The sequence below is a fragment of the Nanorana parkeri genome, unplaced genomic scaffold (genome assembly GCF_000935625.1).
Source record: "Nanorana parkeri isolate BGI_ZX_2015 unplaced genomic scaffold, ASM93562v1 scaffold2252, whole genome shotgun sequence".
Lineage (NCBI taxonomy): Eukaryota > Metazoa > Chordata > Amphibia > Anura > Dicroglossidae > Nanorana > Nanorana parkeri.
The window spans coordinates 91787-110713 of NW_017308520.1; the positions used below are offsets into that span (position 1 = coordinate 91787).

Sequence of the window (18927 nt, forward strand, 5' to 3'; positions counted from 1 at the left end):
CAGGGGCGTCCCGAGGCTGGGTGACACCCGGAGCGGTAACCGAGTGTCACCCAGCCGAGACGTAACCGCGCATTCGCGGCAATATTCTGATACCTGCCGGCGGCCATCTTGGTGATGGACGCCGGCAGAGAGAGGAGGGGACAGTCACCCGGCGGGATAAGGTATGCCGCCGGGTCACCTCCTCTCTCCTGATACCGTCGGGCGTTCGGTCCATGACCGAGCGCCCGACTTTTCAGAGGGGGGTGACACCAAAATAACTGTGAGTCATTTTGGTGTCACCCCTCCAATGGTGTCACCCGGGTGCGGGCCGCACCCCCCTTGTGACGCCACTGGTGCCGTGTGCCATAGTCATGGTGTCGGAACAGAACTGATGTGGAGCACTCCAAATAGAAGGCAGCCAGATGTTAGCAGACAATCCGAACATCACCAGATCTTCTAGCCAAGCCCATTCTCGCATAGACACGCTCGTATCCTCTGCTTACCTACGTTTATTTGTTGGGGAGAACTGACCCCCCGCTGAAAAGCTTTGTGATTGCGCTCGGCCGAATGTGTCTGCTTATGTCACCGCGGACGCCCCAGCCGCAATCCAATGCTGCTGTAGCGCCCATCACCTTTTGTGATGTGACTACTAGGCATTTAGTGATAGCCGGGGCTGTAGACAGCCTGGCTGGATTTGTAGCAGCAATTACATGGTTAATCCCAGGTGTCTAACCTTGCCTGTACCCCCCCCTGGGCGGAGTGAGACTCTGTCATATTTTGGGACAGCCAATGGTGGACAATGTAATATGTGTACAGTACAGCAGTCAATCACTGGGCTTCTGACAGTCAGTGGTGCATGCTGGGATAGTGTACATATATGGGTGGGAGCTGCCATGAGCTCTCTTTTCACCTGGACCAGCCATGGATTAGGGCTGGGTCCTGTTCAGGTCGCCCCCCCGAGGCTCGGCCGAGGCCTGGGGGTGGGCATAGGCTGAAGTAAGGGAAGAGGTTTCCCTGAGGCCTCCAACATGGAGGAGGCCTGAGAGATGGAGAGAAGAAAAGAACCAGGACCAGTACAAGCTCTTGAAGTGCCCTGGATCTATGTGGACTTCAGAGCATGGTCAGTGTTTCTTTCCTGGATTGTGGATCTGCATCGCTACTCTTGCAAGGTCCGGTGAGTCTGGAGCTGCTGATGGTTACCCCTAGACATCTAGAACCCCCCCACACCCTCTCTCCCTAAGAAGATGTTCAATAAAATGTTCAATTAGCATCATGCTACTGACGTGGACCTCAATTTATGGGCACCAGAAGAGGGCTGTTAGTGCTAATGGGCGCAGCTGGAAATCAACCTAGACCGACTAGACCGGGGAACCAGCGGCTCCTTGCGGGGAGTTATCGCGACACTGCCAACATGGCTGTTTGTGGATGACAGTCATCCAATGTAGTGTACATTAAAAAAAATGGATCTTGTAAGGCACCAAGCACCTCTGCGCATGCGCATGGCCCCGTTTTCCGAGTAACTGGAAAGCGGGCGCTAGTACGCATGCGAGCACAACGAACTTTTCGCACGTAAGGCGCACAGGAAATGAAACGCCTGCTGCTAATGGATTGGCCTATATAAACCTGCCATATCCTTAGTTGCTGGATGATCTTCAGCCAGTCTCCTGTGTTCCTTGTTTACTGACTTCCTGTGTTTGACCCGGATTGCTGCTTCTCGATTGCTGCCCCGCCTCCTGACCTCGGCCTGTTCATTGGACTTCCTTCTGCCTCCTGTTTTGTACTTTGCTGCTCGGCTGGATTTGACCCCCTAGGCATCTGTTTGGCTCTCGCTCCCGCCTTCTGCTTCAAATCACCCTGCTGCCCGCCTCGGCGTGACCTCGGCTCTGCTTGACCTGCCTCCGTTCCAGATCCTGGACTTTCTACCCCTGCACTAGTGTCTGCTGCATCCCTTGGCACTCGTGCAGCTCGCTGTCACTCCTCCTCTGTTCCCATCCTCAGGGGCCAGAGACACGAGCTGCAAGGGAAGCCTCCTCAAAGGCCGGTCTCCACTCGGCTCCGTGGCAGATTCACTCCGAGCTATGGTACAGTTTCATGAACCGAATGAATTACTGGTGTCAAAATTCTCTCTGATGGTTCCAAAGCTAGCTACCCGTCCCGTGTCCCGCCATCTCTGACCAACCACTGCAGCCATTGTGAAGCCAAGGAAGTAGGATTGATACAGCCCCCTTGTAAAAAGATTGACATGTTGGTGTTGGTGAGAACGTTTTCCTGAATTGGCCTTTGCACCTGTTCTTGACCTGATCTGTTTTCTGGTGACCTTCCTGTCAGGAAGCCTACTCTCCATCCCAAGGACAAGATTCCACCCCCCCCCCAAGCCCATGGACAACCCTGTAGGGATCCTGCTTTTATTTAGAGACGGCGAGGCTCTCTATATTGTTCTTTGACCACGACAAGCCCTGACGAAGGAGGACCGACGAGCCTCTGAAACACATTTACGTAATTCTTACTGTGACCAATAAAGACTTGCTGGACCTACAAAGAGGCTTTGGTGCTCTGACCATTCTACTGGACCGATTTATAGTCCGAGGACCCGCCAGAGATCATCCACTTCTAGGGTCTAGCTGCCTTGCTTCTGTACCTAAAAACGACATTTGTCAAATTAGGCTTCAGCGTTCCGCTAAGACCTCTATCTATCTTTATGTCAGCAACATACCTGCTCCACGCATGCGCCAAGGAGGACGCTCACACGCATGCGCAGAGCACATCTTTTCCCACAGAAAGACACGCCGTATGGCGCACCGAAAGTGAGGCGCATACGGCGCGGGTTTCGAGAAAAAAACGCGCCAGATGGCGCACAGGAAGTGACGCGGTTGATTGGCTCGCTTCCCTATTTAAACCCGGCTTGCGTGCCCATTAGTTGCTGGATGGTCTTTTCAGCCCCTCAGTGTGATTTGGAATCCCGTTTTTCCCTTTTCCTGTCCAGTGGCGTCACAAGGGGGGTGCGGCCCGCACCCGGGTGACACCATTGGAGGGGTGACACCAAAATGACTTAGTCATTTTGGTGTCACCCCCCTCTGAAACTTCTCCTTTAACAACCTTCCTCGTTTGCTGCCTGCCTTTTGACCTCGGACTGTTTATTGGACTCTGCCTTATCCCTCGGCAATGCGTTGACCTCGATTTCTGGATCACCCTTCTGCTTGCACAACCATTGGCACTCGTGCCACTCGGTGTCTGCCTGGCCTCTGTCACCACCCTCAAAGGCCATAAGACACGAGGTGCGAGAGAAGCCTCCTCAACCATCCAGTCTCCCTACCAGGTACGTGATACTTTATGAGGTAGATGTTCTGGTGGTCTGGAGAAGCAATGCTCTGCAGGGTTCAGGTGGTAAATCTGACGGCTCCTGAAAAGAAAACTACAAATACTTTATCACGTTACATTATCCCTTTTCCCAAGTCACACTTTTGCATACCACGACACAACTGCGACCGATAGAACTGCAATAAAACTAGCATCCTAAAAGGCAAATACATAAGACACAGAGATTCAATTCACCAAGAAAAAAAAAAAAATCATACATCATGCAAAATGCCCCCAAAAAAAAACCAAAAACCAAAAAAGGAGAGAAAGAAGAGAAAAATGTAATCAAGAAAAGACTTTGAGATCTACCTTCGTCTGGAGTGTGCTGAGATTTTCTGGATTCCTCCTGAGAAAAAAAATAGATTCAATAAAAGGACATAAAAACAACTTTTTTTTTTTAAAACATTTTTTTTTTTAATACAAAAAAAAGAAAAAGCAAGTTCAGAAAATACAGTTACAAAGGCGGCAGGGGGGAGGTGTTTGGGACGCTGAAGTAGGTTACTTTTTTTTTTTTTAGAAACCTTTTTTGTAAAAAAAAAGCAAAAAAAAAAACTCATTCTGAGGAATAATGACATAAAAATGGATTCTCTTTCCCTTCAATAAATAAAAGCTTTATTAATAATTGATAACACTGAAGACAAATACATTCAATCGCTTCCTCAAAGCTGGTTCTTATAATACAAGAAAAGTATTATTCTCCTCGTATTATTTATCGTTATAATCTTTCCCGATTTCACCTTATGACTTTATCATCATAAAACTCTCTGTGCCCTCCCAACCATTGGGCTGTAGCACTCTATTCTATAGCTCCGCCCATTTCCCCACTTAACCCCTCCTACCACCTTGTTAACTTTCCCCTATATGTCTTCTTATGATACTTTGTATTGTCTAAGGAGCAGGCAACCTTGGCACCCCAGCTGTTTTGGAACTACAAATCCCATGAGGCATTGCAAGGCTAGGGCTGCAGATGTACTGTATGCGTTGTTTGACAGCTTCCACCCAAGATTAATAACTCAAATTAATGTTTTTTTGGCTGTCGCTTGGTCAAAACTTCTATTTTTTAGGTTTAGGAATGAGTAAAACTCTTATCAAGATATTGTTGGCTGCCTCTCTCCCACTAAAAAGATTTCCCCTCGCTCCCAGTCCTTGAGACGCAACAGGAAATGAGAGGAAATCTCTACAAAGTGAACAGAATTTCCATCTGAGAGAGTTGTCCTACAACCGTGCGCCCCAGTTGGAGGATATACCCTCGCTTCTTGCTCCGGTGACAACTGAAAAGTTGGAATTCTCACTTTCAGTTCCCAGTGGCAATGGTCACCAGGCGTGATAAACGTGGTGATAAAATGGTCACCAGGCGGGGTGGTGAATCTTCCAACCAGAAAATCCTGAAGGGTCTAACCCTACCCTACTCCATCCAAAAACCAAAACAATTGTCCTTACATAAACTTTAACCTGGCCCCTCCTACAGCTCTATGACCTGCCTCCGTACAGTTCTCTCTGTCATGGACTTATATGCAAAAAGCAAGATCTTGGAAAGAAAAATGGACCATTTACATACTGAAACCAGATGAGTTCATTCTCACACAAATCCGGGATGGCCGGGACCGTACAAGATGTCCTGTTATAGGAAATGTTTCCGTTCTGTGCAACTTTCCATCTCATCTCCTCCAAATGTCCATCTTAGTATTCCTAACCTTCCATCTCACCTCTAAAATAGACCGTTTAGGCCAAGCTGAGGAGCCAAGTTATGGTGGGACACAATCAGAATGTAGATGGACCCTCAAGAACCGTCATTTCCAGGGAATGATCCGTCTATCTTCCTGACCAGTCCACCTTTCCAGTATCATTGTCTTTATTAGGGAGTCTCCTTCCACCTATCTGTCCATGTTAAGCTGGCCACACACGGACATAGAGGTTCTCCTGGCTCTCACCTGCAATAAATTGAGCCAGCTACAAGTCAAATGTGAGAGATAGGAAATTGGCATGGGGGCCAAAGACCCATACTGTGTGGCAGACCATAGAACCACTGAGCACTGGTAGAACAACACGTGCCCATTACCTCATACAACTGTATCTTTTATCCTGGGACATAGGAATGGATATCTGAGGGCCTAAAAAGCTGGTGTTCCAGACAGGGCCGTATTTACTCTCTATGCTGCCCCAAGGCCAGGTTCCTAAATGCGCCCCCCTAACCGCCAATCCCCCCTCCCCCCCATGGAGAATGGCGGACCTGCAGGCTGCATACAAGTGATCTTGGCGACATCGCCGGGAATCACTTGAAGAAAACAAGCGGCGGCTTCCCCCGCTGTACATTTAGCTCTGCTTGCCCAAAGCCGGGCTAAATGTAGAAAACAACTACCCGCCCGGCACCCGGAACTGCATGTCCCGGGCATCGAGAGATAGGAATTCCACACCCCTGCTGCCCCAAGGCCGGGCCTTGGTTGGCCTTGTGGGAAATCCGGCCCTGGTTCCAGACACGCATGACTTATTGGTGACCTTTCTCTGATGATCAGTGTGCGGACATTTTGTCTTTCTCTGTCCTGTAAGGCTGAGCTCACACCAGGAATGTAGGACCTGACCTGCTATGATTGACCGCTTGTTGACCAACATCAACCTGCACGTTGCATTGCATTAAGAATTTCATCCAAAGGAACAAATGCCAACACAATGAACTGCAACACAATGCATCGGTGTGAACAGGTTCCATGGAAATGTACTATATCCTGTCCATGTATTTTGCTATTCGTTGTGAACAAGCCCTCATGGTCATTTTGGGGTTTTGTACCCATTTGTGACAAACCAAGAGATACCTTGTCGCACTCCTTATGAAGTCCAAAGAGTTCCTTCATTGGAACGTCATGTTACCAAAACTAGCGCCTCCATTGCTGAGCCTGATGAGGGGGGACCCTGCGTGGCCCCGAAGGCGCTGGTTTTGGTGACATGATGTTCCAATGAAGGAACTCTTTGGACTGCAATACTGTTGGTGTGCTGGTGACATTTATTCATCTTTTTACCCATCTGTGACCCCCTTTATCTTGTGTGATAATAATTCTGTCTACTCAAGACTCCGGTTCTCTATTTGGGTCTTATCTCTGTAGGCCTCTGTCCTATCTTTCCTGTTCCTGGAATATGGATCTTTAAAAAAATATCTAAAGCCAAAACTTTTTTTAGTAGAATGTCTTTGTACTGTTGTCTCAGTCATGGTTGGGGAGGGGGGGTCACTCTTTCTGTCTGCTCTGTCCACTTAACGTCAATAGGACACAAAGTGATAGGAAATGTTATGGTTGTTACTGGAATAAGAGGAAAGGGAAAATGGTGGAATCTTCCAGTGGGGACACCTGTTCCGATGAGTGACTTAAAAACCTGTTAAAAACACTTTGGATGGAGTACGGAAGGGCTAGAAGCTCTGTCAGATTTTTGATGCTGAGTGGATTTAGAATTGAAGGGCCACAAGTCCAATTATTGCAATAATAGATTGTTTGTAAAGCCAACATGTTTCGAGGGAAGAAACTCTGCACCCTTCATCGGGGCTTGGGGAAAAATTAAACAACAAAACAGTGAATGTGGACTCCATAATCAGCCAATAGTTTCATGTTATTACAGTGCTGTGAGTTTGCACAGCCTGCGGCTGAAGCTGGTTCAGTGGTAGATTGACTATTGGGTCCACATGCACTGTTTCATTTTCCCAAGCCCTAACGAAGGGGCGGAGGTACAGCCCCCAAAACAAGTTAGCTTTGTCAATAATCATTGGACAAAAACAGCAGGGGTTTCATACATTTAGCCCTGCTGCGGACAAGCAGAGCTAAATGTACAGCGGGGAAGCCGCCGCTTGTTTTGTACAAGTGATCCCGGCGATGTCGCCTAGATCACTTGTATGCAGCCTGCAGGTCTGCCATTCTCCATGGGGGGGCAGTTTTGTTTGGCGCATTGAGGAACCTGGCCTTGGGGCAGCAGAGAGAGTAAATCCGTCCTTGGATGGGAAATCGATAGTTTTAGAGACGTCACAAAAACAGGAATTGAGGAGAAATATTTCAATGGGGACACCTGTTTTGGTGACACGTCTTATATCTTACTATGGAGAGATATTCTCTCACTTCCTGTTATATCTGCTGGAGTGAAGGGAAATCTACCCAACGGGACCCAGACAGCAAAAAGAAAAATATACTTGGCAGGGGTCATAAATCTTCCCTAATTCATCCAAAAACTAGAAAACAAAACAAGGTTTAGCATGACGTAGACTACAATCTTCCCTTTGCTCTTCTGTATACAATATTGAATTGTATGAAAGTCCTCCCTCCAACACTATAGATCTGTAACAAAATGGTGGAGGTCAGCCCTGTGATAACTTGGCATTCTAAAGTCTAGATTTCTCCCATATTAGTTGTATCTTCAAATTACGATGGATCTGGAAAATGGAGGGCGGAAGAATATCACTGGACCCAGTCTTTGGAAGGACAATATTTCTGTCACAATGTCCTGGTATCCATGCCAGATTGTCCCTTGTGTCCAGCCTCCATGTCTGATTGTCCCCTCTGTCCCGGGTGCTTTCTGTCAGCCTATAGGGATTCCCAGGACTGCAGCCAATCTTCGCACTTCCTCTCCTTTTTAGGTTTTTCTCACTTGCTCTGGGTTTGAGCAACGAGTCTTTATCCTCCCGCCGGTCCCCCTGTGTGCTTAGCGTTCCCTGTGTTGAGTGTTCCCTGCCTTGCTGTTTTCAGTGTTCCTGTGATATCCTCTTAGTTCCCAGTGTGTTGCTTTGGATATTACTTGAGTCCATTTGGGCGAGTACTCGTACTCGCCCAAATGCTCAGATACCTTCCCCGATTACCGGAACTTCCGGTCAGAGGAAGATTTCCTCTGACTGGCAGTGCTGTAGGGGCACATGGAGCCGGCCGCCCAGGGCAATCAGGAAGCTGGGAGGCGAGTAATGACCCATGTTGATTGGGTGGGAAGCGGGCTTCCTGGCCAAGCACAATCAAGCCGGCCAGACAACATGGAGCCAGCTTCTCGGGCAATCAGATTGCCCGGGAGGGTGGCTCCATGGCAGTGGAAGCACCGGTATCAGTATTCGGTATCGACGAGTACCGAAAGCAAAGTATAGATACTCGTACTTGATACCGAAAAAACGGTATCGGTGCATCCCTAATTGCCTTCATCACTATTCTGCATCCGTGTACCTGCACTCCAACCCATGTGTCTGCATTCCCCCATCTACCGGCATCCCCTGTTTATATGCCCGCCTTTGCATTTGTACTTCTGTCTTATGCACCTTTCCCAGTGTATTCTGCACTTCTGTGCAACGCATGTTCCCCCTGTACTTCGGTGCTTCACACGTTCCTTGTAATTGTATCCTGAACCTTGTGTATGCACGCTCCCGGTGCATAGTTGCCACTTTGCCCTGTAAACTGTGTGTAACTTCCTGCGTATCCCATACGTGTGTGATGCATGTTCCCTGTGTACACTCTCCAGTGCATCCTATCCAGTTCCTAGTGTCACGTATCCCATGTGGTCTTTGTCCCCTTTTCCCCTGGGTGTTGTAATTCCCCCAGTGCGGTTCCTGTTGTAGCGGGCCAATCGTATCTGCACGGGTCTGTCAGAGGGCCGCAACCTGGGAGCTGCCCTTCTGCACAATCAACTTCACCATCAGAGGCTCTGTGGAAGACCAGATTCTCCTTAGATCCTGCGCCTCTGGCACACCCACAGTCATTGTGCAGTTACCCTGCTCCCAGTTCCCTGTGTTTGGACTACCCAGTATGCGTTCACTCTTGTGCTCTAGTCCTGTTCCCTGCTCCTGACTCCTCCGCAAAACCCAGAGCTCACGGTTCCTAGTGTCCCGGGTTCCCAGATCGTGACAATTTCCACCCACCATTGTGTTTTCAGACATATTTTCCATCCTAACATGAAGACAATTTAATTTCACTTCCATTGTCCTGTAGATCATTAAAGGAGAACTATGAGGCGGGCGCTTTTCACTCACCTCATAGTTCTAGCCGACCTGTGACAATGAGACTGTCACAGGTCGGCTCAGTAGATCGGGAGGTGAGGGAACACATACCGGCGTTCGCTCACCTCTCGATCCTGTCACGGCTCTCTGCCGTGACAGGGGAGGGGCTGGATTCCCCCCTCCCCGCTCCGATCCGCCAGCGCTGACTGGCGGAACGGACGGGGGAGGGGGCGGGTACAGCTGGCTCTGCCTCTAGATAGGCAGAGCCAACTGTCAGTCACGCAGCTGGGCAGATCACGGCACAATTGTCGGGATCCGCTTCAGCGTCTCAGTATACCGCGAGCTGTAGCTCCCTATATACTGAGCCTGGCGTGACTGGAGGAGGCTAGTTTGTGTCCTCCCGTTACCCTAAGGAGCACTATGGGGAAAAACCTTAACCCCATAGTTCTCCTTTAATACTTAAAATGTCTTTAAATATTCTGACCCCAGGTGTTAGCACGTTGTTCTTCAATTGCCCTAAGATTCCTCTTTGGCTGTGTTCTGGGCTCCTAACAGGTGAGTTTTCCATTACAATATGCTACACATATGGCATGTTGCAACTTGGACACTCCAAATCCCATTATGGAAGCCCCACCCTGGTCATTGACCACAGGCTGTACACCTCAGCTTGTATGGCAAAATATTTCTTGACTACTCAAGTTCCTATAAATCCACCTTATGTTCAGTGGTTAATCCTACACTGTTTTATCTTCAGAACCCTTCACAACTCTTGCCCAACCTCATGTCCTCACATTCACCTATACTCCTAAGGCTCCCCAATGACCTACAAGTGTTCTCAAAAGATTCCTGGCTACAACACTTCTCATGGGGTGCTTGTATACTCCGGACTTCTCTTGCTCTGCTTAAAGCCATCTATGAAACACCTAAATAGTCCCTCAAAACCCAACTCTTCCCTACTTCCAATCCAGCTTCCTTTCCATCCATTACCGAGTAAGCCACAACATGTATGAAATGTCTAACCGAAGAATAGCTTGCATCGCTCTCCTAACAACCAGTCAGCTTCTCCTTTCCATATCCTAACTTGCCCTATCAATCAGAGAGGGCGACTGGTTGCTTGAAGGGAAGTTCAGAAAGCCCTGATGTCAGACAGTTCACACACATGATCCACACTCTTAAAGCAAACCTAAACGCAAGGTTTATGACCACTTCAGAAAAAATATGAAGGTGTTGAGAATGCATGGGGGTCCCCAAAGTGTAAAATAATACCTGTGAGTTGGGAAGAGCTATTCCTGGGGTGTGGTAATTGGCAACTTGCCGGGTTGTTGACATTAGTCCTCAGCCAAGTGACTGGACAATCTGGAACGGGGGACACTCACAATGTGGAGCTGCTGTCATTCATGTGACCAGAACTGTAGCTCTGTGGACCTCTTGTTTCCAATCTATGGGTATATATTTAGAATTTAGGACCCCGCTTCCCCAGCCTGCTCCCTAAAGTCTCAGTATTGCTATGCAGTTTAGCTCGGCCTAAACTTCTCCTTCCTTTTTTTTTCCAGATCTGCTCATGTCTGTTGATGGTAAACATTTGCCAAGGACCCAGAATGTCCTACACTGCTACAGCACGTGATAAGAGGTAACCCTGCCCTCTCCCGACCAGTCCACCTTTCCTGTATCATTGTCTTTATTAGGGAGTCTCCTTCCACCTATCTGTCCATGTTAAGCTGGCCACACACGGACATAGAGGTTCTCCTGGCTCTCACCTGCAATAAATTGAGCCAGCTACAAGTCAAATGTGAGAGATAGGAAATTGGCATGGGGGCCAAAGACCCATACTGTGTGGCAGACCATAGAACCACTGAGCACTGGTAGAACAACACGTGCCCATTACCTCATACAACTGTATCTTTTATCCTGTCCTTGGACATAGGAATGGATATCTGAATGGATACCAGCTGAAGAAACACGATGAACCCAGTTTTGGAGAACATAGACCATACGCAGATCACCTTCCCGATGTTGGCACAGTCCAGTCACCTCTGGCGCTGTCATTGACCCCTCGTGAACATTCCCAGAAGAGGACAATCCCTTCGATAAAATCCAACATTTAGAAATAATGGTTTGTTTCAGTAAGTAAATGTTCCTTATTGTCTGTGAACCACGTGGTGTTCCGAGACTCTTCCGATCCAACTTAAATGAGAACATTTTCTGCGATTTTAATAGAATGTATGCTTTTTTTTTTTTTTTGGAATGGAAAAAAAAAAAAAAAAAAAAAAAAGAAAAACAATTCATTTTCCCCCCAAAATTTCAACCGGAAAAAGTAAAAGATCGACAAGAAAGAAAAGAGATAAAAAACAAAAACAAAATTGAAGGTAAAAATGAAAAAAGAAAAAAAGCACCTTCACGGTTAAAGATGGGGCAAATGTTGGGGCTTTAGGCATTGGAGGCCGGCTGTGTTTGGTTCATGCACGATGGATGTATAACAATGTCACAGGAAACAGGAAGTGGAGTCTGGTGCTAGAGGAAGTGCTTTGACTGGATAATGGCAGCTCCCTTAGGATAGGAAACCATAGACAAATGTAGAGCCTGGCAGTCATACTGGATGTGGCGATGGTATGTCATGCTGGATGTGTCGTTCTCTTACCCCCAGAAATGGCTACTTAGTATAACCAGAAGAGGTTGTTTTTTTGGGTAAAAAACACACTTTAAGTCTTTCTTTTGTCTAACGCGCCTCTTGTTCAGCCCTTCTTCTCCGTCAAAGTCACACGGTGTCAGGTGCCAGCACTGGGATTATATATTTATACAGTGAAAAAGGTGAGAATTGTTAGGAACACTCTTAACTCATGGAACCCCGAGACTTGGAGTATGTAGCAACAGAAGTAATTATTGGTAGGAGCCCAAAGGGTCCGCTGGGCCTATTCTCCGCGGTGCATATACATTAAGAGGTAAAAACAACACATTATATCACATCAGCAAGAGACGTGAAAACTCCAATCTCAGACTTCGGCTGGCCATACACACGGTCGTTTCCAGTCAACTCGCACTTTTCATGCACCAAGAATGGGAAACACAACCTCAAGCTCTCACTAGGATCTAAACTATCTACCACCCATGAGTATGAGTGACCACCAGAATTTGACCGGTAACCGGGCAATAAATGAGCAGCTACTACGGGATTTGTCAAAAGAAAATGGAAATGGAATCAAAACTGGAACCACTATGGAAGCTGTCTGGTTTTTTTTTTTTTGATTGGCGCAATTTTTAATTCTCCCCGCAGTCACTGGAAACCACCATTTCTCAACAAAAAAATGGAATCAGAAGTTCGATCGCCTTATCCAATTGCCATGTGTACGGCCAGCTTAAGAATCCTTATTATAAAGAACCTTGAGATAACTGCATTGCACTCAACCCCATAATGCTTGGGGAGGGGTGCTGGACGGTGTTCAGATGTTGGTAGACTCTAGATTTTGTTGGGTGAATCTGAGCAGATCCAGGCTGCTGATAGCCTGGAGTGGACATCTGAGATACAACATTTCACACACTGGCAGTCCTCATGGATAGTTTGCTTGGGGACCTGGACGGTCTGCAGTCCACTTAGTGGCCTCTGGTCAGTGAGTGAACCAGATTCACTGAGGGTCCAGAAATAATTATGGGGCAAAATTCCTATCTTCTAGTACATCTGACCCTATTGGGGGGGGGTGAAGTTCTGCTTTTTTAGGCTAATGTGTCCTCTGCTAGTCAAACAAAAAGATATGTATTTCTTGCTGCGCTCCTTACCGGATCTCTGTAGAGATGTTTAAAAATGGGTGCTCGTAGTGACAACGGAGGCGCCGTGAAACATACAAAATAGATGAGGGATGTCACCACCTCGCCAGGTTGTTAAATTCGGCAAAAGTCCGTTTTAATGACAAGCATTGTCATTCAGATAGCAGGTACTTTCGGGGGGGCCTCGCAGGGTCCCCGTCATCAGACTTTTGCTGAATGTAACAACCCGGTGTGCTGGTGACATCCTTCATCTCCTCTGCTAGTCAAAGTCTCACCTGATCCTGCCCACCTACCCGCCAGAGAACAGTGAATGAATGAGCAAGGGGCCTACACCAGGTCGTCCTGCACCAGGTCCTACACCAGGAAGATGTTCAAAGAACCGTCTATAATTGGATCGTTAAGGAGAATCATCAATGAGCTCCTACTGGTGGTGGTTGACCTCTAAAAATATATCGGCAATGTAGGATTCAACAAGCAGAGGCCACGGCCAGCAGGCATCCAGTTTGTTAGAAAACCTTGGCCAAAACATTCGGAAAAAATAGCAAAATCGTCAGGGTTTGAAGTTGTAGAACTCGGATGGCAGCACAAGTTCTGGTCACAGGTGGCTGAGCGGAGGAGAATAATACAGGACACAAAAGCTTTGTCCGCACCGGTAGAGGAATGTACAGTTTTCACGGCGATATCACAAAGATCCGTACAGGTCAGCCACCCTGGTGAGGTCAGCCACCCTGGTGAGGTCAGCCACCCTGGTCAGGTCAGCCACCCTGGTGAGGTCAGACACCCTGGTCAGGTCAGCCACCCTGGTGAGGTCAGCCACCCTGGTCAGGTCAGCCACCCTGGTCAGGTCAGCCTGGACCGGTCGGGTCAGACACCCTGGTTAGGTCAGCCACCCTGGTGAGGTCAGCCACCCTGGTCAGGTCAGCCACCCTGGTCAGGTCAGCCACCCTGGTCAGGTCAGGTCAGCCACCCTGGTCACGTCAGCCGCTTCTCTGAAAATCACACGTAGAGAAGTTCAGTTTTGGTTGAGGTGGTTTTATTTAAAAAAAACTTTTGTAGATTGTAGCTTTTAATCATCACGTGTACATCCTTCCTACTCTCTTAAACATACTTCACATGCAGGGTTTACACCCGTCACCTGACATCCCGGGTGATGGTACTCTCTGGCCAAAGGGGGAAAAAAATGGCTTCTGAAGTTCTGCTGACTTTGGTCACCTCACCTCCCTCGGCCTTCTGATTGGATAGTGGGGGAAAAAAAAAAGCATCAGAATGCTGATGATGTCACCCTAGCGCACTCCTCTCCTGGAAGCTCATGCATAGCGTTAGACCGACAGTAAGGGTACAAAGCAATAGAGACGATACCATGAATCATACACACAGATTACCAACATAGCATGCGGGCAGTTGTGGCCTCTCGTATCGGCCACGGATGGTCTTTCAGGCGGAATGCCCCCTGTAATAAATGCTTCTTTGCGGAATAAAAAGTTTATATCAGTAATAGAAATATATATAAAAAAACATGAAACCCGAAAACTTTCCAGCCAAACCGGTTTTCATTCAATAGACTTGGGAACACAGAATTGTATTTGCTGTCCCTGGATCCGTTGGGGAGATCTCACGTAACTTCCAAGTCGACCTTCCCGACAAGCCCAGCAACAAGACGCAGAGAAGCGCGGTAAGATGGGATCGGCGTCACCTGGTCGGGATGGTGATGGTGATGGTTTAATGGTAGCATGTGAAATTTTGGGGGAACCTCAAGGCATAACTGCTCTCTGAAGACCTGAGTAGATGGCTCTAAAGCCACAAAGGGGTTATTCACAGAAGGGCGAAGGGTTTGGAGAAGGCCGGAGAAGGGAACAATCTAGGATAACATCGCTGATTTGGGGAAATTCTCCAATTCAGCTCACTTTCCAGCTCAGCTCTGTTGTCCTAGATTGTTCCCTTCTCCGGCCTTCTCCAAACTCTTCACCTTTCTGTGAATAACCCTTTAAGGTTTGCCAGGTGTTGCCCAACCCACTTGATGGAGCCAGCGGCTGGAGACCACAGCGGGAGATTACCCAGCTCGGTGCACACCGATCGCCCCTCCAGGACAAACCCCAAGACATGACTACACAACAGGAAGGTCCAAGTCTACCTGAGGAAATGGATGGTTCTGAGGTGGCCATAGCTTTGGGAAAGTTTCATACAGAAGGTCTTCATGCACATTATGTGAAGGTGGTGGAACAATCGCACTCAATACACTGCTCAGCTCCTCAGTGATTTCACATAACGACTTTTCCAACGGGCTGAGAATGCCGTCCCGGTGTAACATGTACAAGATATCCGGCACAAATCTGGTGAGCATGGTCTTTTAAATGGTTGGTGTTGGGACTAGGGCGTGGGTAACGTATGGACGAGGACTGAGCTCATTCATTTACCAACTGGATGACTTTTACTTTGCTCCGTGGATTGCGTATCATCAACAATTGTATTTTACCCATAAAATCCAGTTTTTTTAACCTTTTCTCCAGCTTCCTCATAGTGACAACAGCTGACCATGCATGCGCAATGTGTGCTGCTTGTAGACTCCACCAGGGGTGGCATGTGACAAGGTGACAACGCAGGAGCACGTTTGGCAGACAGTTGTCAAGCCGTGACAGGAAGCGCCTGAACAAAGACTTTCGTGGTGGGATCACCAGGTGTAAAGTTTCATTGAAGGTTTGTAAAGCTTGAGAATGACTTTAGGGATGACAATAACATGTTAATGACTATGTGACATATTAGTGGTTGGGTGTAGATACTTTGTCTGTCACGGGGTTAAAGTGAACCCGTGCTTTGGCCATACTAGGCAAACTACAAGGTTCACTATATAGCAGGAGCAATGAGCACCCTGTGTTTTCCTTTCCCATGGTCCTTTGCTGCTACAACTTATTGCTACAGCCCTGAAAATGACCAGTACCTTCAAGCATGGCGGAAGGTGTGGCACTGCCCCTCCCACAATACAGAGCTTGGCATCTGAGCATCCAATCGCCAGGCTCAGGGCCTATCACCGGAGCACAGTGGTGGGGGGTAGACCTGTGTGCATACAGGTTCACTTACTTACCTTACTGGGCTCTGATACCGGCTTCACATTCACTAGAACGCTACGGGTGCCCAACCCCTGAAGCTACCCACCTGCCTTCACATTCACTCGAATCCAACGGGTGCCCAACCCCTGAAACTACCCACCTGCCTTCACATTCACTCGAACCCAACGGGTGCCCAACCCCTGAAACTACCCACCTGCCTTCACATTCACTCGAACGCTACGGATGCCCAACCCCTGAAACTACCCAGCTGCCTTCACATTCACTAGAACTCAACGGGTGCCCAACTGCCTTCACATTCACTCGAATCCAACGGGTACCCGACCCCTGAAACTACCCACCTGCCTTCACATTCACTCGAACCCAACGGGTACCCAACCCCTGAAACTACCCACCTGCCTTCACATTCACTTGAATCCAACAGGTGCTCGACCCCTGAAACTACCCACCTGCCTTCACATTCACTTGAATCCAACAGATGCCCGACCCCTGAAACTACCCACCTGCCTTCACATTCACTCGAACCCAACGGCTCAGGATTCGCTTTGGAAAATTTGGCTGTTGACTTTCACCGGGAATATCGATTACCGCCGTGTCTGCGATCGATAAAGCTGCTCCGGGCAATTTCCCCCGCTCATTTTCCATCGTATTCCCACAAAGATGACAAATAACCCCAAAAAGATCTGAACTGCAGAGAGATGTCCCCTGTTCATGCAGATCGCCTGCCGAGAATTTCCTCCTCGAACTAAAGATGGAATAATAACCATGTGAATGATCTGGTGTTGGACCTCCATGAAGTACCCCGAAAGTCTCCCTCTGTGTCTTCACATCGAGGTGGTAACTTCCCCGGGAATGGAATGCTGAGACAACTTCTATCTCTCAATCCAAACACTACGGGAGCTATTTATAAAGAATCTGCAGAGCCATTCACACCGAGAATCTCTGCGAACGTTCATTCTGTGCAAAAACAAATGTTCTTAGTAGGGATCCTTCGATACCGGTACTTCCGCTACCATGGAGCCGCCTTTCCGGCCAATCAAGAAGCCCGATTGGCCAGGAAGCCTTGTGGCACTGCTGGTCAGAGGAAATCTCCCTCTGACCGGAAGTTCCTGTATCAGGGGTAAGTATCAGAGTATTTGGGCGAGGGCAAGTACTCGCCCAGATACTCAGTACGAGTATAATAATATAGTGCATCCCTAGTTCTTAGTATACTTAGTATAATTTATTTTCAGGCCGAATGTATTGTATAGTTTATACCACATTATGGCCACTAGGTGGAGCTGAGGAGCATAGGAGATAATGACCACTAGATGGAGCTGAGGAGCATAGGAGATAATGACCACTAGATGGAGCTGAGGAGCATAGGAGATAATGACCACTAGATGGAGCTGAGGAGCATAGGAGATAATGGCCACTTTCCTATGCTCCTCAGCTCCATCTAGTGGCCATTATTTCCTATGCTCCTCGGCTCCATCTAGTGTTCATTATCTCCTATGCTCCTCATCTCCATTTAGTGGCCATTATCTCCTATGCTCCTCAGGTCCATCTAGTGGCCATTATCTCCTACGTTTCTCAGCTCCATCTAGTGGCCATTATCTCCTATGCTCCTCGGTTCCATCTAGTGACCATTATCTCCTATGCTCCTCGGTTCCATCTAGTGACCATTATCTCCTATGCTCCTCGGTTCCATCTAGTGACCATTATCTCCTATGCTCCTCGGTTCCATCTAGTGACCATTATCTCCTATGCTCCTCGGTTCCATCTAGTGACCATTATCTCCTATGCTCCTCGGTTCCATCTAGTGACCATTATCTCCTATGCTCCTCGGTTCCATCTAGTGACCATTATCTCCTATGCTCCTCGGTTCCATCTAGTGACCATTATCTCCTATGCTCCTCGGTTCCATCTAGTGACCATTATCTCCTATGCTCCTCAGCTCCATCTAGTGGCCATTATTTCCTATGCTCCTCAGCCCTATCTAGTGGTCATTATCTCCTATGCTCCTCATCTCCATCTAGTGGCCATTATTTCCTATGCTCCTCAGCTCCATCTAGTGACCATTATCTCCTATGCTCCTCAGCCCCATCTAGTGGCCATTATCTCCTATGCTCCTCAGCTCCATCTAGTGACCATTATCTCCTATGCTCCTCAGCCCCATCTAGTGGCCATTATCTCCTATGCTCCTCGGTTCCATCTAGTGACCATTATTTCCTATGCTCCTCCGCTCCATCTTGTGGCCATTATCTCCTATTCTCCTCAGCCATAGATGCCACCCCCCCCCCCTTTCACTATTTTCAGTAAGGCTCCAGTAGCCCCTATCGCTCATAGGAGGAGCCTTGATGAGCCACCCCAATGTCCATGACGTGATTCCACTACATGCCCCCAGGCAATGGAGACATGCCTACCAAACCCCCCCTCTTGTGAAAGGGAGGCTATGCGGTCATGTGACCAAACATGACCCTTGGGTATACTCACCTCCATGGGGAATCCTCCAAATTCTATCAGTCGGGTTTGGGACTGGAGGGGTCAAAGGGCGTGACGGAGAGGTCTGATTTACACCTTTCAATGTAAAACATATCTCAGGTGATGTCCTCGTCTTCTTTCCAGGCTGGAAGCTGCAGCAGTATACAGAAGGTTACAGTTTACAAAACAGATTTCCACAACTAACTGTTAGGCCCTATGCTACAAAATACTTGGGGGGGGGAGGGGTCACTAATGGAGGGAGCTGCATTGTGTGTTGTGTCTGTATTATATCTATAGAAAATGCAAATGTCTGTGCAAGATAGAAAAATGCATTCAGTATATCCACACCCCCCTCCCCCCGCA

General features: G+C 48.0%; 1 protein-coding gene across 4 annotated transcripts in view; it reads right to left on the reverse strand.

Annotated features, from left to right (window-relative positions):
• The window catches only part of NLGN2 (neuroligin 2), a 100385-nt gene that overhangs the window by 53038 nt on the left and 28420 nt on the right, over nt 1-18927 (reverse strand). The window contains exons 2-3 of one of the 4 annotated variants that reach the window (XM_018573143.1): nt 14274-14284; nt 3646-3689 (exon numbers count right to left, since the gene is read on the reverse strand). The exons of 2 other annotated variants lie outside the window; for them this stretch is intronic. In XM_018573143.1, coding sequence (XP_018428645.1) covers nt 3646-3689; nt 14274-14284 — 55 coding nt within the window. Of the gene's footprint in view, nt 1-3645; nt 3690-8486; nt 8500-14273; nt 14285-18927 lie in introns of all 4 variants that reach the window. One more of the 4 variants, XM_018573146.1, reaches the window with a different exon arrangement.